The following is a 23,402-nucleotide window of genomic DNA, read 5'->3' on the forward strand; positions in this document are numbered from 1 at the left end:
CAGTTTTGGTCCTCCATAGAATCGAACCAAGCGATTCAGTTCTCGGGAAAAGAGCCGGGAAGGGGGAACGTAGAGGAAGTCGTCGTACGTCGTCCGGATGTGGACGTGGCACAGCGTTACAGCAGTTCCGCTGAATGTCCGCTTCTGCTACCAAGAAGGGATTAGTGAGCAACACCCCGGGACGGCTTCGAGTTCAGTCGGCCACAGGGCTTCTCCGTTTGCCACGAACAACGGATTGCCTTACTATTTACACCTCTACCGAGGTAGGTTTTGTTGTGATGCGGCTCCATGTCTGACACCGTCACCCAGTTTTGACAAGGGGAGCTCGGATTTCGCTGCCTCTGCCGATGCTAAGCAATGCTAACTGATGCTAAGAGACGCGGCTAGCAGCTTTCTGGGAAGTAACTGGAGGTTAATAGCTTCACTTTCGGCTAGCATCATATGTCAGCGGGGCTAGCATTAGCTTTCTACGGCAGGCTGTGGCGACTCGATCCCAGCTGATTCAAGCACCTTTGCTGTCATGATTCAATCTGGCCTGTTGCTAACATTAGCATGCTGAATTAGCACTCACGTATTCAGGAGCTAAACATTGATGTTATGTACCAGCTTCTCGTATTTTTGCCACTCTTCTAACTCACACATGGTAGCAACACGATTTTTGAATCATTGTTCTCCAAACTTTCACTGGTATTTTACTATGCTACAGCTAGTAGCTACTGATCAGCTAATGTTGATGCGGCACTGCTACACTCGCCAGCTCGTCCTCGGGTTTTGCTGCAGTTCAGGACTTGTGCAGTCTCCTTTAACTGTGGGATTAAGTTGTTTTTGTTTAATTTTAGCCCAGTTTATCTTAATTTACCGTTGAAGCAAGAGATTGGGTTCTTTTAGCAGGCCTGACTTACTAGACAGCGATTGTATTTCTCATCGTGGCCCCTTCTCTGTTGAATAATTCAAAGGCTCCGCTCGTTTAGCCCATGTTTGTTAGATGATACTCATGTTTGTCGTATAAGTTAGGCCTGCACCTAGAAACTTGAGTGTATGATAAGTAGCTCATCTGGAACACATCTGTTAGTTGTGGATTTGATCTGAAAATGTCAAACGAAAAGTTATTATCCGTCAGTGTTGTTGAGCAGTCAGACAAGACCTGGTGTTTCTCTCAAGATATGGTTAGAGAAAGTGCCAGTGATTAATCTGCCTTTCAGTCTTTCAGTTTTGTCACGAACTTCATGATGCCATGATTTGAAACCTGAAAGTCAGAGGGAAATTTAAATTGTCTGGGTGTGATCAAAGAACTTGGAAATATTATTATGAAAAGATGGTTTAATTTAGTCTGAGTGTGAGCATTTTTTTGGGGCATATGTTAATATGATCATTTAATCTGAAATGTTATCGAAATATATTTCTTACTTCAGAAACTTGTATGTAGGTTAAAAACATGTTTCTTACCTTTTTACTAGCAGTCATATTTATATTTACAATAATATGAAAAGTTGAGGCTAAATATAACAAAATTGCTTTACCTCAAAGAATATTTAGTGAAATGTTGAATCTATTTTTTTTTTGTTCTGTTTATTTTTATCGTTAGATTTGCCCAAAGGTAAAATGTTAATGTAGAATATATCATCACCATTAAAAACACTCACAGCGAAGCGTCTCTGCAGAATGATGACATTCAACCTCTACTTGTTTTTGTTTTCTTTTTTTCACTGTAAACAACATGGCCACATTCTGAAATTGAGATAAAACAATTTCCAAGTTTTGATAGAACACTATCATCAGGATAAATAGACAACAACAAGCAACATTCTGAGTTTATGTTGTCATTGAAAACTCTCACACCTTCAACTCACAACGGCAAATAAATCTCTTTTTAGACGAGGGTTTCGGTTTGCTAGTTCAGTTGAAAGAAGATTAAGTTTTACTAAGATTGATAACAAAGACCAGTTTGTTGCAGAATGGACATTTAAAACTGTCTTCAGCGTCATATTAGTGTGGTTTGCATGGAGAGCAATACAAAAACCTCCGTCTCTGTGTTTATATTCTGAAAAACGTAGTCTGGGATTTCCACAGGTTTGTCAACATTTCCAAATTCAGCCCCTCTGTTGATGGACAGAGGTTCAAAATTATAAAACAGAGCAACTTTACTGAAATACGTTCAGTCCTATGCTAACCAGAGTCCTGCCACAACATTTAATATAAAATACATTTTGCTGTTAAAAGGCCTGCTGTGGGTGAAAACTCCTCACTAATGCTAAAAATAGCTAACTTTGATACATGTTTTCTTGGTGGCAACCTTCAGACTGAAGAGTGTGGTGTGAACATTGTGATGCATTTACTTGATGGGAAAATGTCAGATTTTTGATTTCCAACCTCCACTGCACTTTCCTCATTCTCATCTTCATAATCGGGTTAAAAGCTGTGTTTGCGTTAGATATAGCGTTGTAATTCTGTCACTGTCTGATCAAGCTTTAGGGATGAACTGAAGATGAATGTAAACCAGCACACTCCAATGGCCTCTCCCTACGGCCAGCCCCAGCCTGGCTACGCTCAGCCCGGCTACGCTCCCCTGGATGGAGGATACCCCGCCCCTTATGCACCTTACAACGGCCCCGCTTCAGCCTATCAGCCTGGCGTTCCTCCACAAGGTGAACAAGAAGTGTCCAGATCAGCAGCTGGAACAATTATGATCAACTTTAACCTGTTCACGCTTTTCAGATGTGAAAATCTCATCACCTGTGCAAACTAATCTGTACCTGAGCCGCCCTTTCATTACTTCATTTACCTTCGCACATCACTCTGCATCTCTGTATTTGCTCCCTTCCCGTATTTTCTTGTATTTCAGGTTATTCTCCTTTCACAAGCTTTCCCTCTAAGGCTGTGGCAGCCAACCCAGTCTCTGACCTCTCCTCTCCTCTTGACTTAGGTAACTGCCTCTGTTCACCCCTCGGTTCTTTCTCACCTCACACATCCTGCTAACATCAAATCGCCGCTGTGTCTAAAACATCTTCTTTCTTTTCTCATTTTCCTCCTCTTATTTAGTTCAGTATATATTAAATCTCTGTAGTTTTTTTTTACTTGGGTTCTTATTTTCATGTAGTTTTTCATTGTTTTTATTGGACAAAGTTGATCTTTTTATTGACTTGCATGTTACATCTCATAAATGTTACATGTCTGGTGGTTATTTTTACCCTAGTTTGGCCTAAAATGTTGTTTGACCCACTTTTAAAGTGAAGCCTGAGCTTCTGACCCCAAAATCTTGGAATGTTATTTGTTGGATTTGGAAACTATCATCTCTGTGGCTTTTTGTCATATTTATCTTTTTGCACTAACTTCGATTGATAATGGGACAAATTGAGACAAGAATTTGTTGCCTTTCTTTCTAAACAAAGTAATTAACCCCGTCAGACTGAGATCATCTGAAGAGACGTTACATTATATTTCAAGGTCTTTCTGCTAGTGAGCCATTTAGGCTCTTTTGGCTCCTAAACGGCTCTTAATTTATTATCATCTGCAGCCCCATATATTAACATAACTTGGCAAATAGGAATATTTTATATGATGAATCATTTTACATTGAATGTTCTCTAGATGAGAATCCTTAAACTTCCTTAATTTTATATATTTGTTCTGTTACGAAAGCAGACATTCTTATTTTTGCATAATATTTTAATCAAACTTTTAATTTTTAACAAAAAAAGGTTAATTTATCTAGCGCTTTGGTCTCAACGTGCCATTTTACAGATGCTTTTTTCCCCCCAGGCATTTTGCTTATTTATTTCGAGTATTTGAAATTTTGAAATAACTTCCAGTTCCAGTGTTAAATGTTTTCAAAATTACAGTTTACTGATCTATGAGGTTATGCACTTGCATTATTTTGACATGATCATTATATTACTTGAAAATGGTCTCAAAACAGCAATATTATCATTTATCACAATAATTTTTGGGACAATTAATTGCCTAGCATTTGTTACCGTGACAGGCCTTATTGTAGATTCAGGTTGATTTGAAGTTTGTTTTTATTCACGTTCCATTTAGTTTTTGCAGCTCTTCCACAAAGACCAGATTTGTGGAGGACGAGACTAAAAGTTGTGACGTCCGGCTGAGCTTTAGGTCTCTACTGCTCCTCTAGACTCACTCTGAGACTGTTGGCTGCTTCCCTGAATAATACTCTTTTTACCTTTCAGCAAAGGTCAAATGCCCACCACTCTTTTCTTGTTTTCCTTCCACTTTACAGTTGTGCACAAAACTGTTGGTCCATCACATAAGATTCCAGTAAAATCCAGTAAAGTTTCTGATTTTAATGTGACAAAGTGTAGAAAAGTTCAGTACTTTTCCGTTGTGCTGTCAGCAGTACGTGTTGATGGTCTTGGTGTTTTTTCTTCAGGTCAGGCTCGGGGTCCTCCCAACGCTGCACCGCCTCCTGTCTCAGCGCCTCAACAGTATAACCAGTACAGCCACAGTCAGGTGGACATGCAGAATGGACCCCCAACTATGACACAGGCACCACCCAGGTAACTCTTGTAACTTTTCATATTTAGACATGAAAATGTGACAGTAGTTACAATTTTCTAACTTCACAGCATCTATATAAGCCCTTGGTGTGCACAGATTTCCTTAATTTTGGGAGATTGATGATCGACTGACACTCTGAAGCTGATCTTATCTACGAAAATCAGCAATCTCTTTCTGGTCAAGTCTACACATGTGCGGTTAGCAATAGTCGCCCCACTGTTGTCAACTTAGCAACTTTTCAGACAAGTAAAAAATCAGAATTTGTCAGGCTTTTTAATCCTCTGAGGGTGATACCCGCTCTGGAGCGAGCATGACGTGACGCATTTAAAAGGCTGCTGCAACAAACATGGCAGCATGCTGAGGGCTCATTTCAGCTCGACAGCACGAACTTCAAACTTTATAAAAGTCGTGTTTTTATATTGGTTTTGTTTCTTATTTACTTCCAAATAAAACCAGATTTATGATTAATCATTTTCGCCATAATTTTGTGCAGAATTTTTGCATTTGCTGCTCATTCAGTGAAGGTTTTGTGACAAGCAAGTGCTCGAATGCAATGTGACACCCATTTTTTCCAAATTTCCTCAAATGCACCACATTTCTGAAGCACCCCCGCCCTCCACTTTATAGATGCAGTGTGACTGAAACATGAGAAGATCTCATTAGAAAAGATGTTAGAAAATTATTTAGCATATTCACATATAACCTAAAATAAAGAATAAAAGTATGTGTTTCAGGTTCTTTATTTTTATATTGTTTGAAAGTTGAGGTAGTGTTACTTGGTTAAATGAGTCCATGATGTTTGGATATTAATGTCCTGACTGGGACCGCTCCAGGAAAATCCAACGTTGGTATCAAAGAATCACAGAGAAGCTATAGATCCATAGATAAAGAATTTCTTTTAAGATTTTCTGCAGGAGATTTATGTAAACCTGCAGGTGTTTAGTTGTATCACTAGCACAAAGACATTTTTAACTTTTTAACTAAATTATTATCAAAAGACGCTGTGTTAGGCATCCTTGTGAAATCTGGCTGAAAAACATATCACAATATTTCACATCTGTAGATATTGATAAATATTGATTAGTTTTAGTTTTTCAAAATACTGCCAAATTGGTGACGTGACTTTTCCTCACACCGATCTGTTTCATTTTTAACTAGTTATGAGGAAAACATGAAACTGTTGCTTCGTAACTCAACAGGTTGTTGCTAGGTAACCAAAGATGAAGTGAGTTTGTTGATGCCACCAACTTCGCTTAGCGAGGTGTGAGAGGTTGAGAGGCCGAAGCCTTTCCTCTGCCTACATCTCCCAGAATGCCTTGCAGTTCTGGATCAGAATTCAGTGAATTATTGAACATTCTGATGTATTTTCTATTGATATTGATTACTTATCTATTGCTTTAAATATTGTTATCGTCTTATTGCCCAGCCCTACTTGACATAGAAGAACGGTGAGAGCAGTTCGCATATTTTCTCCATGATGTTGTAGAGTTACGAATAACTGGTGTTTTTACTCTGCTGTCATTAATTTAGTTAACATAAAGCATTTTTCATCATGGTTTCTCTGATTCTTCATCACAACAGGAGAAACTGTAGGCAGCCTCCACCTCCACTTATGTCTTCTGTGCGTTTGCAGGCCTGCTGCAGCCCAGCCATACAGCCAGGGACATACGAACATGACCGGGCCGCACCCTTCCTATCCGCAACACTACGGGCCTCCACCCACGATGCAACAGGTCACCAGTCAGATGACAGGGATGCAGATCACGTCCGGACCACCAACCCCTGCAGGACCGGGATATGGTGCGTTTAAATGTGACGTGATGATGTTGAGTATTACCACTGAGAGATTTTACAATCAGTCCCTCCTGGATGTCATTGGCTTTTTTTTTTTTTTTTTGTTATTATTCCAGCCTAAAAATTTGGTTGTTTCCTTTTTTTTTTCACACCAATTTTTTCACAAAGTTGCACATTTAATTCAGGTTTATTTCTTTGCCATGTCACTAACATTACACTACATTTTGCATTTGAGATTAAATGAACTCTGTCTGTAAATATATTCTACCCAAAACCTGCATAATCTGGTTCAAATTGTGTTAGAAAAAATCAGTAAATTAAAATCTCACATTAAGCATCTTTTTGTCAATCAGCCCATCAAATAAAATGAAAACAATCACCAGACCAGTAGCTACACTGTATTGATGAGTTTTTAGCATTTAGAAATATTTTTTAGCTGCAGATGCATCCTGTGCTACAAGTGATCAAATGCTCACTGAAAGAATGCTATTGTTGAAGTTTGGCCAATGAAATGTTTTACTTTCTTATTAAAGAAGGACTTAAATTATTCATTTATTTGCATCCTTTAATGTGTTTCTCATATTGCATAAACAGGTTTAAGTGGTTAAATGATGAACTGCTTGACTGTAAATGTTTCGCTTTCGTTCAGAATGATCTGTGACTAAAATAATTATTTGCAGCCTTAATTCTTACCAGTATCTCCGTGTCTCCCTCCCATCAGCTCCTCCTCACAGCTCCCAGCTCCCCATCAGTACCTACTCTGCCCCGCCCCAGCCCTCCTACACCCAGGCTCCGCCTCCCGCTTCGTCTGCTCCCACCCAGCCTCCACCTCCAGGCGTTCCTGCAGCTTCTCAGCAATACTACGGCGGCCCTCCGCCTCCCTCGCAGCAGCCATTCGACTCGTCTCGCCCCCCCACCTCCCAGCAGCAGTTCACGTCTTCTGCTCCACCTCCGCCCTCCCAGCAGACCTTCCCCCCCTCCTCTTTTTCGGGTCCCCCGACTCGCCTCCAAGCGGCGCCGGTGTCCCAGCCGCAGCCGCCCTTCCCTGCTGCTCCACCCTCTTTGTCATCAGCACCTCCACCTGGCAGCCAACCTGGCTTTGCTGGCGGCCCGCCTCCGATCGCTCAAGGCTCCTTTCCACCTCAGCTGCCACCGCCTTCCTCTCAGCCAGGGTCTTTTCCTCCGCCTGGTCCTCCCCCCACCTCAGTGGCCTCAGGTCAGTACCCCCCCATGTCTCAGCCGCAGCAGCCCCCTGCAGCCCAGCCATCACCGTACCACTCAGGACCGCCGCCTCCCAGGGCTCAGATGCCTCCAACATCTATGGGACAGAGCAACCATCTGCCTCCAGGACCGCAGGGTCCACAGGGGCCTCCAGGGCCCCTGCAGCAGCCCCCTGTTCAGCCTGGCATGCAGACAGGATACCCTCCTCAACAAAACGGTGGGAACTCAACAGTTTGGTCAAACGAAAACGGTTTGGTTTCCCTGGAAGCTGAGCGGTTTTGTGTTTTTGCATTAGGTGCGTTTGGCCAGGCCAGAAGCCCCCAGCCTGGATATGCAGGTCCGTATCCCGGACAACCGAACTACGGGGCCTCGGCACCGGCTCCCGGCGTGGCTCCTGCTCCACAGAAGAGACTTGATCCGGATGCAATTCCCAGCCCGGTGAGCAAACAAAATGTGCCTTGTGCTTGAATGTAAATGTTTAATTTATTTTTCACAATTAAAAACTTCTGAACTTTTTCTGCCAACATTTCCAAATCTTCTATGACAGAAGTAGAAACGTGATATGGTTTAAGCAAAACAACTTGAATGTACTAAGCTAGCCTTCCTGTTCCTAAACTGATGCAGCAGCGTTCTTCCCTCATTACCTCCTCACTGAAGAGTGTTATTGTTAGCACAATTTGCTCAAGCACACATGTACAACGTTAGTTTCTGAATTTTTGGGCATCAACAAACTCTACTTTAAATCTATGATTTATTTATTGTGTTTGACTTTCACAGATGTTCTCATGCAATTGTTTTTCTGTAGACATTAAATAATATTCGGTCACCCTTTTTACTTTTTGTAAAGTTCAGACAGAACTGAAATGTGTGCGGTTGTCTCAGCTTTTCAATCATTTGGTGGAGCAACTTTTGTTGATTTAGATATATCTGTGTTGCTCAGATTTGTTGAAAACTTTATGTATTTTAGATTAGCTTAGTAAGACATGTTCATCAAATTTGCCACTAGTTAATGAACATTTATTCGATGTTTAGAAAAAATACTCTACGACTTCAAAAGTCTAACCTCTTCCCATGATTTAAAGCTTTTGTGACGGATATTGATGCTTAGCATGTTTCTACAGTTGGACTAACATTTAGCAGGTACTGCTGTGTTAACAGTTCTGCCTGAACCAGATAAGTCTTGCTGTGGCTTTTCTTCTTACACTTCTTTTTTTTTTATCTCTTTACTTTTTGTATGTATTTATTTTGTTCTGTTTTGCACAATTTGCCGGACAAACTTTTGATTGTAAAGCAAGCGTCTGACATGCCGGCTGTGCAGAAATCAAGACATAGAATAGATCCAGATGCTATCCCCAGCCCAGTAAGTTTCTGTGTGCCTGTCCTCTCCTCTTTCTCGTGTTCTCCTAAATGTTTGGTTGCAACAATCCCTTTCCTCCTCCTGTTGGTTCTCCTACCTCCTCAAAGTCAGTGGCAGTCGTGGGTTTTTTGACACAGAAGTGTTTATGTTGTTTTGTTAAGTTTAGCTACAGAGTTGTAGCTAAAAATCAAAACTGATGAAAGAATATGAGCTGAAAGTTTTTAGTGGCTTTGTTTACATTTTACGTCGAGTCGGATGTTTGTATAAGATACTAGTTTACTTTTTTTTTTTTTAATTTTCAGTTTGAAAAACTCCTTAATATTTCCACATGTTTCATTATAAGTAAGATTTAACATTATTTAGGCATCAAAAAGCCCTAAACGTGTATTTTTTTTGTTTTAGATTTTTTTATTAGTTATAAAGTCAATCACATGAATTATAGGCTTTTAAAAGTCCTGATGCACATCTTTTGTTATGAGTGCTAAACATTATTTTTAAATTTAAAATTAAGTGTGTTGCATTTTGCATTATATTAAAACTCATCCTAAAAAGTTCATTTTTGACCTTTTAAAAAGGTCTGGTTATGTCTTAATATTTATTATAGTACCTACGTTTCGTCTTTAAAACTCTTAAATTGCCTCAAAAGTCAAATATCTCAAATTTTGCCATCTATTTGTAATATATTTGCAATTTATAAGTTGTAGTTCTGACTGAGGAATAAAGATTAAAACTACAAGAACCAATTATTCATAGGCAGTCATGATGAAGGGACTTTATTCCTAAATGGCTGACTGCAGGCTGGCTGCTCTGCTGATAGCCTGACTAACTAACCGTTATCAGCTTGTTGTACTTGTGTTGCTTTTTAAGAAGCAGAATTGCAGTAACATGTGATATCCTGCTCTTTTAAAAAACTACCTCTAAAGCTGGTGTTTTGTATTTTTCCTCATCAAAATCAAAACAACAATTCATGAATAAATACTCGCTATAGAAAACATGCTCAATACCGCAGTAATCAAAATGCTGTATTCTTTTAGCTGGATTAGTTATTGACTACTTTTGTTTTTAAAGAGACATTATATTATGGTAATTTCCCCGTCATTCCCTAATTATGTTTTAGATTTTTACACCAAACAACAACTTTTGCTATTTTTCTGTGTTTAAGTCGACCTGTTTTGTTGTTAGGAGAGATTTTTCTTTTTTTGTGCATTGTGAAACTTTTAAATAACCCCTTCACTTGAGTCCCTTTTCTTGCCCTGCATGCTACTGTTGCCCTTTGACCCTCCTCTGACTTGTTGCATTAAAAGGCATGTGTTGGGAATAAATATTTCCTCGGGATTTCCTTTAACCTCTCCTCCTCATCTTGTCTTGTTTCTGAGAGCAGCTTGAGCACAAACCGGTTTCATTCCTCTGCTGTCCTGTGAAGGTTTTCATTGTGCATGTGAAAGTCTTTTACTGCATGGACGTTTGAACGTTTTTCAGTTCGATTTTATGACGTCTGAGCTGGTAACGTGTCGCTTTCATGCTAAAGCGACACAAAATAAATCCTCTCTCACTCTCTGTTTGTTTTAGATCCAGGTAATAGAAGACGACAAGGCTAAGACCAATGAGCCATTCACAACAGGGGTCAGAGGTCAGGCTCCACCTCTGGTCACAACCAACTTTCAGGTTAAAGATCAAGGTAAACACCGTTGCATGTTATGTTTGCCCTGGTTTTGTTTATTTAAAAGATACGAGATCTTTTTACCCAGCTTAACCTTCCAACAGAACTGACAGAAAGTGAAGTGTTTGAATAATAATAATTAATATTATTTCTTGGTTTTGCAGTGATTAAAACTGTAAGATGTTCTGTGTTGCAGGAAATGCCAGTCCCAGGTTTATCCGCTGTACGGCCTACAACATGCCTTGTACGTCCGACATGGCCAAGCAGTCGCAGGTCCCCCTGGCTGCTGTCATCAAGCCCCTCGCCACACTGCCCCCCGACGAGGTCTGTCTCCTTTTTTACCTTCCTTCCCCCCAGCCCCCCATCTCAAACTTCACGATAAAAGGATGAGTGCTTTGAAATCGACTTCAGATTCAATTCGGTTACTTTCCATTTTTGCGTTAAGCAGTTTCTGGTGGAGAATACAGCAGCTCTGGAGGAAATTGAGACCACTTAAAATGATCAGTTTCTATGATTTTACTCTTTATAGGTATATGTACGAGTAAAATGAACTTTGTTCTTTTATTCTATGAACTACTGACAACATGTCTCTGAAATTCCAAGCAAAGATTTTGTAAATGAGAAATGGTCAGAAAAATGAAAAAGATGCAGTGCTTTCATATCTCAAATAATGCAAAGAAAACAAATACATATTCACTGAGAAACAACAATAGTAACGTTTTAACTCAGGAAGAGTTCGGGAATCAATATTTGGTGGAAGAACCAGGAGGTTTTCAACGCGTTCAGTGCAGTGGGCTCTTGGTTTCTTCCAGAGCTGTGTATGTGCTGCATGAGAACTGAGTTCACTGTTTACAATGAGATGGAAGCTGAGGGTCAAAAGTGCATGCATGCTCCATAACAGTGCCATATAGTGACCTGGCATGAAACTCCAGCTGACTCAAAGTGTCTTGGTCTTGCCGTCTGAAAGTTGGATACTTTTCTTCAACCAACGCCCGAAAATATGTTCAGTTTCCAGGCAGGAGTCTTATTTAACATAGCTTTATCATTCTGCTCCTCCTAACTTACCAGTAATATTTTTCAGAATCCTTCTTTTTTGTTGTTTTTGGGTGGGCGGTTTTGACAGTAAATACATTTTTTGTCACCTTTTGTCTCAAGACAGGCCTCACAGCTCCAAAACACTGAGTTATTGAGTTTTAAAAGCTGCTATAGTGCTATAACTCTTCACCTAAAGCACAAGCCTTAGCTTTATAATTTCCTTCTATCAGCAAAAACGGCTATAAAGAGCCTGTGGTAAATGCATAACGCGGTTTTATTACAGTTTGAAGCCTGATTTTATTACTTGAAGCAGTCTTACACTGTTGTTTACTCGCATAAACCAATAGATCTAATTTTAAACAGATCTTTACAATCTAACCCTAACCTGCTGCAGTTCTTAATCAAGGCACTGAAAGGAAAACTCCTGCTGTTTTTTGATAACCTGGTTACCCCAATGCCCTGTTTCCTCCCAGCCCTCTCTCGTAGTTTTGCTCTCTCTGTCAGATGTTGGTTTTAAAATGTGGCTCCATCACCTGCTGTAACAGTTTGCAGTCAGCTGGATTTGGTAAGATTAGTTCTGTCTGTAGAGATAATCCGTTTGACAGCTGCAGAGGTTGGCGTGTCGGTCTGGGGGGTTTTTTTTTTTTTTTTTTTTACTATTTTCGCTATCTGGATTAGTTTTAGGTTACATAATTTGGCAAAAACAGTTTCTGGGATTTTTAATGATCACTAAATCTTGTATTTCGTCCTGGTGTGAATGAATCATGCTTGCCCGCCTCAGGAAAATGAATAACGTGTTGCTGGTTGTCTTCTCAGACCCCTCCATACGTGGTGGATCACGGCGAGGCCGGTCCGATCCGCTGCAACCGATGCAAGGCCTACATGTGTCCGTACATGCAGTTCATAGAGGGAGGTCGCCGCTTCCAGTGCGGCTTCTGCAGCTGTGTCACAGAGGGTAGGTGTGGTTCAGAAATGTCTTTGTCTGAAACTGGCTGCACTGAGCTCATGGTTGTGGCTGTGATCGTCTCCCGCAGTGCCTCCACATTACTTCCAGCATCTGGATCACACCGGGAAGAGAATGGACTGCTACGATCGGCCGGAGCTGTCACTCGGCTCCTACGAGTACCTGGCAACTGTCGACTATTGCAAGGTATGAATCTCTTCTCAAAACGCATGTGATGCATTATAGCTGCCTCACAGATTGCAAGAAAGTCAGTAATTTAGAGTTTGTACATGTGCTTAAGATTCTTGAAAATTCTTGAATTTCAGTTAGGTGTTTTCAAGGTTTGGAAAGTGCTTGATTTCTGTATAAAATCCTTCAATGTGCTTGATGTTCATCAAGGTTTCCCCCAGAAAACCTGCTAAGCCTGGTGGTCGGGGCGCTCAGCAGTCATTCATCCGCCGTGTTTTTGAGTTTAAAAAAATGTTTAAAGCTGACAGGAAATGTGAAAATATCACTCGATAATTATGCATTATTGGAAGATTAATATCTGAACACCAACTACAAAGACTTAAAAAATGCAAACATAAAAAAAAAAAACTTAGGTAAATAAGCAATGCTAAGCCTGGTGGGGGCACAAGAAAAGCCTGGGGGCCCGCCAGTCCACTGGGGGAAACCCTGTTCATGCTGTGCAGTTTGCTAAACTGGAAAAAATATTATTTGCTTTTGAAACCAGATATTTTCATACACCCCATTAAAAGAGACAGACTTTTTTTTCTCACTGTCTGAGATTAAATCAGACTAAACTTTTATTGTTTTAGCTCTGTTAGAATTACCAAAATTATTTCTATTTGCTAATTTCTAGAAAACATTTTTGTAACTTTGTTTGTATTTTGTGTTTAAGCATCTAATTTGTGCTGGAAGGTCATTTACCTTAATGCAATTTATTTGGATTGTTTCAATGTGATGAATATTTATTATTCCTAATGGTTCAGTGGCTTATTGATTTGATGCATTGAAATAAAACTTTACTTACATTTTATATGTTAGATAACATTACTGAAATTGGGGGATTTTTTTTGTTAATTTGGCGTTTTGTTCTTGAGAGATATTTTAAAACTTAACATTTTCCTTTGTTTTAGTTCACGTTTCCCTGCTTCACAATGTAGAATACCATCACCAGACATTATTAGTAACAGTAGAGCTTCCTTTTTTATTTATTTTTTTTGTATTGTTCTTGTCTCCAAAGTGTGATGCTGGAAAAGTTTGAAAACCTACCATGAAAATGCTTAAAGTGCTTCTAGTTTAGGAAAAGTGTCCGAACCCTGATGAAGAAGTACGTGTTTATTGTTCAGTTATTTTTTAAAGCTGTTTGTCTTCAACAGAACAACAAGCTTCCTCAGCCTCCAGCCTTCATCTTCCTCATCGACGTGTCCTACAACGCAGTGAAGAGCGGGATGGTCAGCATAGTCTGTAACGAACTCAAGAGTCTGCTGGATCTCCTGCCCAGGTATCCAAACCCGGTCCAGATGGAGAACTGAAGCCCGGTCAGACGGGAACGGAAAGTTTGTTTAGACGCTTCGCTTCTCTGCATCCAGGCAAAACCCGGAGGTGGATTCTGTGATTCGGGTTGGGTTCGTCACCTACAACAAGGTGTTGCATTTCTACAACGTGAAGTCGACCCTCGCCCAGCCCCAGATGCTGGTGGTGTCGGACGTGTCGGACATGTTTGTGCCGTTGCTCGACGGCTTCCTGGTGAACGTGACCGAAAGCAGACAGGTCATCGAGAGGTGGGCGACCTTGAAGCAAACACACACATGCTAACGTGTGTGTGTGTGTGTGTGTGTGTTGCATTGTTCTTACTGATGTGCGGTTTGTGCTTTTCAGTTTGTTGGACCAGATCCCAGAGATGTTTGCTGACACCAGAGAGACGGAGACGGTCTTTGTACCCGTCATCCAGGCGGGACTGGAAGCATTAAAGGTAAACACGTCGTTATCAGGACCACAGGGAAACATTAATTAATATAATCGGTTAGTAACAATGTTATGACATGCAAACAAAGATAATATTTTCCTACCGCCTCCATTTTTCTGTGTGCTTTGGCAGATTAATAACGGTTAGCTCAACTAAAGAGCTAGAGATATATGGAGGGCTGGGGATGACGAAATTAAATACTATGAACCATACATGTAAATCTCCTATTAATTAATTAAATGTTTCATACATTGACTTAAAAAAAACACCATTAAATAATTACATTTACCACAAAATAATTAAATAGCATATTTCAATAAATAAATATATAATAAAATTCTGAAATATGCAATTAAATAATTAAATGTCGAATGAAAAGATTTGTGATGGCTGGGTTGTCTGTAAATTATTTCATGACGCGATCGCTCTCACAGGAGCCATGAAATAAATAAATACACAGTGAAATAATTGAATTGAAGTTTTGTTCAAAATTACATTTTACTGTTTAAATTCATTATTTAAAATGTAGATTTAATTATTTCATGGGACATTTAACTATTTAATTGCATATTTTATAATTTCATTCTATATTTAATAATTTATTTATATATATTTAATTATGTAGCTGTAAATTTTATTATTGGTGTTTTTTTATTTTATTTTATTTAACAATTTAATTAATTTATAGTTTTCTCACTCTTTAAGCTTCCATTCCATAGATTGGTCACAACAAAGTAAAAATTTATTGAATAGGTAATATATTTATTTTACTTTAGTACTTACTGCTTCTCTCTCTTTTTGAAAATATTTTCTTTATAGCTCTTCATAATAATGGATATATATATATATATATACACACACACACGCGCGGTGTCAGAGTGTCACAGGTTGTGTGTTGTTGTGTTCTCAGGCGGCTGACTGTGCCGGGAAGCTGTTTGTGTTTCACACCTCTCTGCCCATCGCAGAAGCTCCTGGAAAACTGAAAAACCGAGAAGATAAGAAGCTAATCGGGACTGACAAGGAAAAGGTAAACGCAAGTAAATCCAGGAGGCAGTTTGGGCTTTAACCGTGTTGCTTCACACCAACTCTGCCTTCGTCCACAGACTCTGTTTCAGCCGCAGGTCGGAGTCTACAACAGCCTGGCTAAGGAGTGCGTGGCTCAGGGCTGCTGCGTGGATCTTTTCCTCTTCCCTAATCAGTACGTGGATCTGGCAACGTTAGGCGTGGTTCCTGTCTCCACTGGAGGCTCCATCTACAAATACACATATTTCCAGGTGAGAAAATACTCTAAGTGACTCAAATCACCACCTTGTCCAAACAGTCGGGTTGCCACTTATTTGGTCCAAAAACTGTGGAATTAATCAACAACTTATTTTTGTTTAAAGATTAGCTAAAAAACAATTTGTTTTAGCGCACCGTGGCACTGTGACATTATGTTTCTACCAATGCTTTCACTTTATCTATCTTGTTTGTATTCTGTTCATTTTTATTGCTGCATTAATGGAAGTCACTTTGGCTCAGTAGTCACTGTTGTTCATATTCAGGAAAAAAAAGATCCTTCTGCTGACGTTCTGACTAAACCCAGGAAGTTGGAGCACGTCACACCAGCTCTAAAGTCCTGACGCTGCCTCCCTGTGGCTCTGAGAATAGACTTTAAAATACTAAAACCCTCCTGCTTAGAGTTGCTTTTGAGACATTATAAATTAAACATTATCAACTTTTTGATGTGTGATGATGGCGCTTGACAAAATGTAATGTTTCAATTGACTGTGTTGTTTGATTTTGTGTTTTTATGACGTGAAGCACTTCGAAATGACTTGCCGCTGAAATGAGCTCACATTTGATTGATGGCTTTGTGTCGGAGTTTGATTTCCTCCAGAAACATTCTTTAACCTTTCAGTGTAAATTTTGTCCTCGTCTTCTCAGGCTCAGACAGATCAAGAACGATTCCTGAACGACTTGAGGCGAGACGTTCAGAAACAAGTCGGGTTTGACGCCGTGATGAGGGTCCGGACGAGCACAGGTTGGGGTCACCCAGATCAAAATCATGCCAGACTTTAAAACGCGCTGAGCGACGAGGCATCCGGCGTTTTAAATTTTATCCGTTGTCGTCGTGCTGCAGGGATCCGAGCCACAGATTTCTTCGGATCGTTCTACATGAACAACACCACGGATGTGGAGCTGGCGGGTCTGGACTGCGACAAGGCCATCACCGTTGAGTTCAAACACGACGACAAGCTCAGCGAGGAGACGGGAGCGCTCATGCAGGTGAGAGGATGGGTCAGGGTGAACCTGTGAGTAATTTACCCGTCTCACTCAAACAGTGGATTTATTTCAGTAGTTCAAAACGTAAAACTCACACAGGTTCATGACGCATTTCAAGTGTGTCATGTAATTTTTACATGTAATTACATGTAAAAAAAACCCCAAAACAAAACAACAGAATTCAGTTCCAAAGGAAAATATTTTTATCGTCGGGCCAGATAAGACGCTTCTGGCCATTTCAGAAGATTTTACCAGAAAGTAGGAACTACAGATTATTTTACTCATCGATTAATTAATCTATAGATCATTCTGACAATTAATCAGATGAAAAGAAATTGGAACATTTTGCATATTTTTCATTTAAGACATTTTTTATGTCATATTAGAAACGAGTTAGAAGATGACAAGAATTATTTTTTTAAGTGAGAAAATAAACATTTTATTCCCAAGAAATGCAGGAACAGCATTCGCTTAGTTGCACGCTTGATTGTTTGTAGCAAATGCAGCTAAAAAAATACCTGACTTAACATCAATCCATGGCTGATCTGCTTATTTGGATTAAGATTAAATATTGAAATAAAATGACAGTTCTTTAGATCTTTATAGTAGATATTTATTAAAAATTGCAAGCAGTCTTTTTTTCTTTCATGTAACATTTTTTTCTCTAAACGAGTTTAATGCAGATAGATGGAAAGGCTTTGATCTGTCAGATATTAGCGATTTGAATGGAATTACTAAAATAAAGTGCTATTTTCCTGAGGTGCGTCTGCACTGATGAAGACGGAGAAACGCTGTCAGTGACCTGACAAAGGTCAAAGTCCTTTTGGCACCAAACCGTTGGAAGAACATCCAGCTGCGTTGGATGAACCTCTCAGTTGTCATGACGATGTTTAACAGAAATAATGTTTTTTTTCTCTCTCGCCGTCTGCCTGCAGTGTGCTGTTCTGTACACCAGCTGCAGCGGCCAGAGGCGCCTGCGCATCCACAACATGGCGGTGAACTGCTGCGCGCAGCTGGCCGATCTCTACCGCAACTGCGAGACCGACACAATCATCAACTACTTCGCCAAATACGGTGAGTCCAAAAGTCTTCGGGAGATTTTGATCTTACCTTTCTAAAGGCTCTGAATCAGGCGGCTGGTCGCACTCAGGTTGGGTAAATGTGCGTTTTTGTGCCTTGCAGCTTTCAGGGGTGTTGCAAACAATCCCACCAAGGCTGTGAGGGACACTCTGGTCAACCAGTGCGCTCAGATTCTGGCCTGCTATAGGAAGAACTGTGCCAGTCCATCATCTGCTGGTCAGGTAATGACATGGATATTTTACCTATTCATTCTCCTTTTTGGTTTATTTAAACTTGAAGGTTCAACAAAGATCAACGCCTCTAATCGTCTTCTTTAGTTTACTCCTCATGTGACGCTTTTACTTCCTCACTAATAATAATTGCTTTTTATCTGTGTTGTTTAAAAATGTGTTGTTGTTTCTTTTCCCAGCTCATCCTGCCGGAGTGCATGAAGCTTCTCCCCGTTTACCTGAACTGCGTGATGAAGAGCGACGTCCTGCTGCCGGGAGCCGACGTCTCGTTGGACGACAGGGCTTACCTCAAGCAGCTGATTGGCTGCATGGACGTCGCAGAGACGCACGTCTTCTTCTACCCCCGCCTGCTGCCAGTGGTGAGACACAGAGATCTGTTCTAGAGCGGAAACAATTATGAATGAATCGATTGTTGGAATAATCGTCAACTAATTCAGTAATCGGTTAGTCGCCAACTGAAGAAGACGGACTCAGAAAAGGCCGTTTGCTGATAGAGGCATTCATATCAACAATTAATCCAATTTATACATTTTGAGCAAATATTAAACACCTTCTGTTATCCAATTATTATTTGGTTAATCCAAAAAGATAATCACCAGATCAGCCCAGCACTGCATTGATAAGTCAGGCAGAAAGACCTGAGATTTTCACGTCTTCAGTTTTTTTTTTTTTTTAGAAGCATCCTTTGCTTTTTTTTGCATTTTTTTTTGCATTTTTAATACTGTATAAACGAATGAAAAATGTGCATAATGTGCCTTTTTAATAATCGATGACTAAAATAATCGTTAATGACAGCTTTATAATCATCGAACGTTCCTTCAACCACAGTTGGTACCTTTGCATAAATATCTCTTTAATAGGGAATTAAAAGTTTCACATATTTTATTATTTTCATCTTTTATTTGTGTATTCTGAAACCTAACAGGTCTAAGATTAATGATATGAGAGAACCACAATTTTCTGTTCAGTCAGGATTTAATAGAGCTGACACAAAATGTTAAAATTTATCTAATTTATTTATTTTTCTTAATTCAGCATATAAAAATAATTTAGACCTTTACGTTATGGAAAGACGGTCGGTCCTCTTGATACAAAAAAAAAGAAACGTAAGTGGACGCTTATTAATTAATCGTTAGTTGATCAATAAGATCAATCAACTTTATATTCACTGATTAATAAGTAACTTGCATCCAGAGTGGAGTAGAAGATCCAACATTGTACTAAAGTAAAAGTAGCTTCAACATATTTTTACTCAAGTAAAAGTAAAAAATAGTCGTCCAAGAAATGAAAACGTCACCCATCAAATTATCAATCATTTAATCTTTAAGAATTACATAATCAGACGGGGGGAAAAATGATTCATATAAGTAGAAATTTTTTTTCTCCAAACCAGTTCCTTTCAGTATAAAACTTATGAAACTTTAACAAAAACTGCAGGTGTGTCTTTGGTGAAGTTTTTGGTTTAAAGATGTTTTTGTCATTCAGTGAAATTTCTCACAGTGGGTAGAGAATCCAGAAATTTTACTCAAGTTAGAGCAATTTATTCAAGTAAAAGTAAAAAAGCATTAAAGATACTCCTAAAAGTAATAATAAATAAAAAGATGTAACTGAGTAAATGTATCTAGTTACTGCCCAACTCTGCTGCTTTTCCCTCCACCTTCAGTTCCTCAGTAATCTCTAATAATCCCACTCACCATGTTGCTCCGTCTCTCCTGGATTTTCCCAGATGAAGTTGGAAAGCGGGTCGTTGCCGGTGGCGGTGAGGGACTCCGAGGAGCGGCTGTCTAAAGGCGGCGTCTACCTGATGGAGACGGGGCTCCACCTCTTCCTGTGGGTGGGAGCCAGCGTCCAGCAGGAGCTGCTGCTCAGCATCTTCGGCACGCCGAGCTTCAGCCAGATCGATCCGAACATGGTAAGGCGAAACGGACACGCCCCGGTTTTATCAGACACTGTTCAAATGGTGATTTAATTCAGAAATGGGATGATGAAGTAAAAAAAAAACAAAAAAAAAAAAAACATTTTAGCCAGAATGTCAGAGAGAAGGGAAAACTATGCAATTTTTAGAAAAGAAACTCAAGCACTGGTTTCTTAATGTCTTCCTCTGCTTATAGCAGTGCGTCTTTTATCTTGTTTTTATGTTGTTTCTTTTGTTTTATTTATTATTTTATACTACTACTAATAGGACTATGTGTGCTGTGTTCTGTCCTGTGAATTATGTAGTAAAGTGTTTTGTTTTTTTCTGCTTACTTGTCTTGGGGCACAGGTTGAAACTTAGCTATTGTTCTAATTCCTGCATATTTACACTTCCATAAATCGTGGTAATGTTGATTAATGTGCACTGTCCTGTCCAAATAAATCAAATTAACTACCTTTTTGAGGAAAATAAAACTAAAATCTCTATAATCGTCGGTATGTCACAGACTCGTATGTACTTAATCTTTTCATCTGTTGCTGTCATAACAGTGTTTAATCCTAATCCCCAAGTGTTTTAAATACAGAACATATAAGTCAATAAAAGGCATTAAGTTCTGTAAAGAGGATCAGATTTATGATCAGTTTTAATTCATGTGTGACTGAATATGGTTTATTCAAACTGAGCTCTCGAATGCAGTCAGTTGGTTTTTAATAACATTTTTGTTTTACGCTCTAAGTCTTGATTTCTTCATAAAATCCAAAAAGATAATGAAGCTTTTCATCAAACAGAAAACATAGATTAATAATTTATCTTATGATTTGCTTTTACTTTGGAGATTTGTTGACTTTCTACTGAGTTTTGTTTCTGTGTGTGGCGTGAAATGGCGTCTGAACCCGTTTTCTGTTTCAGACCAATCTGCCTGTTCTGGATAATCCGTTCTCACAAAGACTCAGAGAAGTCGTCGACTCCTTCAGAGCGCAGCGATCACGATACATGAAGGCAAGCCTCATTATTATTATTATTATTATTTTTATTATTATTATTTTCATGGCTCTTCTATGACCAGAAGCACTTTTCAATCGTTTTGGATCCAATGGTTGCACAAGATGAGCAGACAGTATTTGAGACATAAATACACCAAAAACATGAAGCTACAAGACAAACACAGTAATCGCTTAGTGCAAAACATAATACTTGTTAATTAAAAACACCAAATTAAGATAAATGAAAGATAATTCCAGCTTGGAAAGTTTGAGGATACAGAGCAGCTCTGAGTTCACAATCCAATATGGCTGCCATCCAGAAAACAGAGAAAGTTGCAGACATCAAGATGCGATGGAAAAAAGTGTCTTTTCCTTTCCTTTCTTCCTGTGTCTCCCTCTTTCTTTCTGTCTCTTTTTCATCTCTCCTTCTTTATTTCTGTTTTTCTTTGTTTCTTTCTGTCTGTTTCTTTCTCTCACTCTTTTTCCTATCTTTCTCACTCTTTTTCCTATCTTTCTCACTCTTTTTCCCTATCTTTCTTTCTTTCTTTCTTTCCTTCCGTCTCTGTTTTTCTCCCTCTTTCTCTCTCTGTACTATCTCTATACTCTCGCCTCCTGTCAGTCATCAATAATAAAGTTTAAACTCGCCTTGAATCGGCTACACAGTTCCTCATGACCCCACCAGGGGGCGCCCTAAACCCTGCTCACCCTGCCTCTCTCTCTCTTTCTCAGCTGATGGTGGTAAAACAGGAAGACCGAGCCGAGCTGACGTTCAAGCACTTCCTAGTGGAGGACAAGAGCGCCAGCGGTGGAGCGTCGTACGTCGACTTCCTGTGTCACATGCACAAGGAGATCCGCCAGCTTCTCAGCTAAGGGCCCAGAGATTCCCACCTTTCACCCACGAGCTCCAGAAACTCCTCCACCCAAACCCCCGCCCCTCCAGTCACCTTTCACCCTGCAAATGATTTTTCTTTTCTTTTTTTTTTTCAATCCTACAAAATAAAACTCTCCTTGCTGTCTTGTCAGCCAAGGTCCGGCTCGCAGATCAGATCTTGTACGATCATTTGTGTGTGAGTGAGAGGCGGAAAAGCTTTACTCTGCCTCAGATCTGCTGCTCCTGCACGTCCAGGGCGCAGCCGACGAGGAAGGGTGACGGGCGCAAACACAAGAGAACAACTATGTATGCAACAGACTGATGACGAAAGAGAAAGCTCGATAACTGTAGTTGTACTGTCTGCATTAATAGCACTGAATGGCTTTTCTTTTTTTGGCTGGGGAGGGCTTGAGCGACTCGGATAGCAGAACTTTTTTTTATATATATATGATTGAGTCCCGATAGAGTGATAGACATCTATGTATGGAAATAAAACTAAATAAATGCTGTTCTAGATGTCTCTTATCCACCTTAATCATGGCCTTAGTCCCCCATGCTGCTCCAATCCGTCTGTGTGGGTGTGTGTGTGTGTGGGGAGGAGGGTTATTTTGAGATGCGAAAGGATTAGCCGCCTTTTTTTTTTTTTTTTTTTTAAATCAGCCACTGTTGCATCATCTGAATTTAAACTGATATGAAAATAATTCATATTCAAATCAAACATAAAGATTAAACTGAAAGATCTCTCTGTAAATAAATGACGATCAGTTTTAAATGTGGCAACATCTGGCTCCGTAAATCTGATGCAAACCAGAGGTGCACTTCCGATCACTTTTTGTTTCCACGCAGCATCGAAAACAAACAGGTGGATCTCAGAGGTTTTAGTTGCTTTTTAATTCAAATGTGAAGGAAGCTTTAGGAGTACTGACGTGCAACGCTGCAGACTTTATAACCGGATCGGAGGCGCCGGGTGTGTGAAAGAGGAGTCTCCGGCTGAAAAAAACGAGCAGAGAATGAGGGCAGATGAGCCAACTTTCACTCGTATCCGCACTGAGCAGCCGCTGAGCTTTTCAGTGTGTAAATAAAATATATGATGTGTACAGAATTAATAGAAAATAACAATTTTAAAGACCTGGCAGAGCAGCCGGGGTGTTGTGGTTTCTCTTGTCACAATCAACTGAGATTTAAAAATTGTGGATTTACTGGAGAGATGGGCTTTTTGATATGTTTCTGTGTGTGTGCGTGTGTGTGAATGTGGGGTCGGTCCTGGTGAATTTCTCACGGGGAACAGAGGGATCAGTCAACACACACACACAACTTTTAGCATCAACTCATTTATCACTTTCTGTTCCGTTTTAACGATCTGATTTTTGTGTCCAGTGTGTGCGTGTTCAGCCCTCTGTTCTGTCTTTATGTTCGCCGGTTCTGATCGACCCACCATCTTTACTGTAATCTTAATTTCTGTTCCTCCATTTTTTTTCTTCCTCTTTTTGTTTTTCCATTGCCTCCTGGGACTGCTAATAAAATGATTGTTTAAAGTGAAATCAGAAATTCTGATCCTCTT

General features: G+C 39.8%; 1 protein-coding gene across 4 annotated transcripts; it reads left to right on the forward strand.

Moving 5' to 3' along the window:
• The first annotated feature begins 45 nt into the window (after window positions 1-45).
• Window positions 46-23,382, forward strand: sec24c (SEC24 homolog C, COPII coat complex component). Of its 4 annotated transcripts, XM_015016218.1 has the most exons (25): window positions 46-263; window positions 2,467-2,645; window positions 2,843-2,923; window positions 4,388-4,514; window positions 6,149-6,315; window positions 7,031-7,747; window positions 7,826-7,968; window positions 8,822-8,890; window positions 10,457-10,565; window positions 10,744-10,871; window positions 12,399-12,537; window positions 12,617-12,732; window positions 13,908-14,032; window positions 14,121-14,312; window positions 14,410-14,503; window positions 15,408-15,524; window positions 15,601-15,771; window positions 16,424-16,520; window positions 16,620-16,765; window positions 17,698-17,836; window positions 17,945-18,063; window positions 18,252-18,431; window positions 19,799-19,984; window positions 20,897-20,986; window positions 21,700-23,382. In XM_015016218.1, the coding sequence occupies exons 2-25, from the start codon at window positions 2,486-2,488 to the stop codon at window positions 21,838-21,840; spliced, it is 3,753 nt and encodes a 1,250-aa protein (XP_014871704.1). In that variant the 5' UTR covers window positions 46-263; window positions 2,467-2,485; the 3' UTR covers window positions 21,841-23,382. The 4 variants fall into 4 exon arrangements, with proteins under 4 accessions (XP_014871704.1, XP_014871705.1, XP_014871706.1 ...); XM_015016219.1 differs by lacking the exon at window positions 8,822-8,890; XM_015016220.1 differs by lacking the exon at window positions 2,843-2,923.
• Window positions 23,383-23,402: the final 20 nt, after the last annotated feature.

The sequence above is a fragment of the Poecilia latipinna genome, unplaced genomic scaffold (genome assembly GCF_001443285.1).
Source record: "Poecilia latipinna isolate Pla-1442-1.1 unplaced genomic scaffold, P_latipinna-1.0 Scaffold1994, whole genome shotgun sequence".
In the NCBI taxonomy this organism is placed as follows: Eukaryota; Metazoa; Chordata; class Actinopteri; order Cyprinodontiformes; family Poeciliidae; genus Poecilia; species Poecilia latipinna.

Coding starts and splice junctions, on each gene's coding strand:
- sec24c (XM_015016218.1), top strand. CDS start 2,486: ATGAATGTAAACCAGCACACTCCAATGGCCTCTCCCTACGGCCAGCCC. Junction 10,872..12,398: donor CCACACTGCCCCCCGACGAG/GTCTGTCTCCTT, acceptor TTGTCTTCTCAG/ACCCCTCCATACGTGGTGGA. Junction 17,837..17,944: donor CAACTACTTCGCCAAATACG/GTGAGTCCAAAA, acceptor TGTGCCTTGCAG/CTTTCAGGGGTGTTGCAAAC.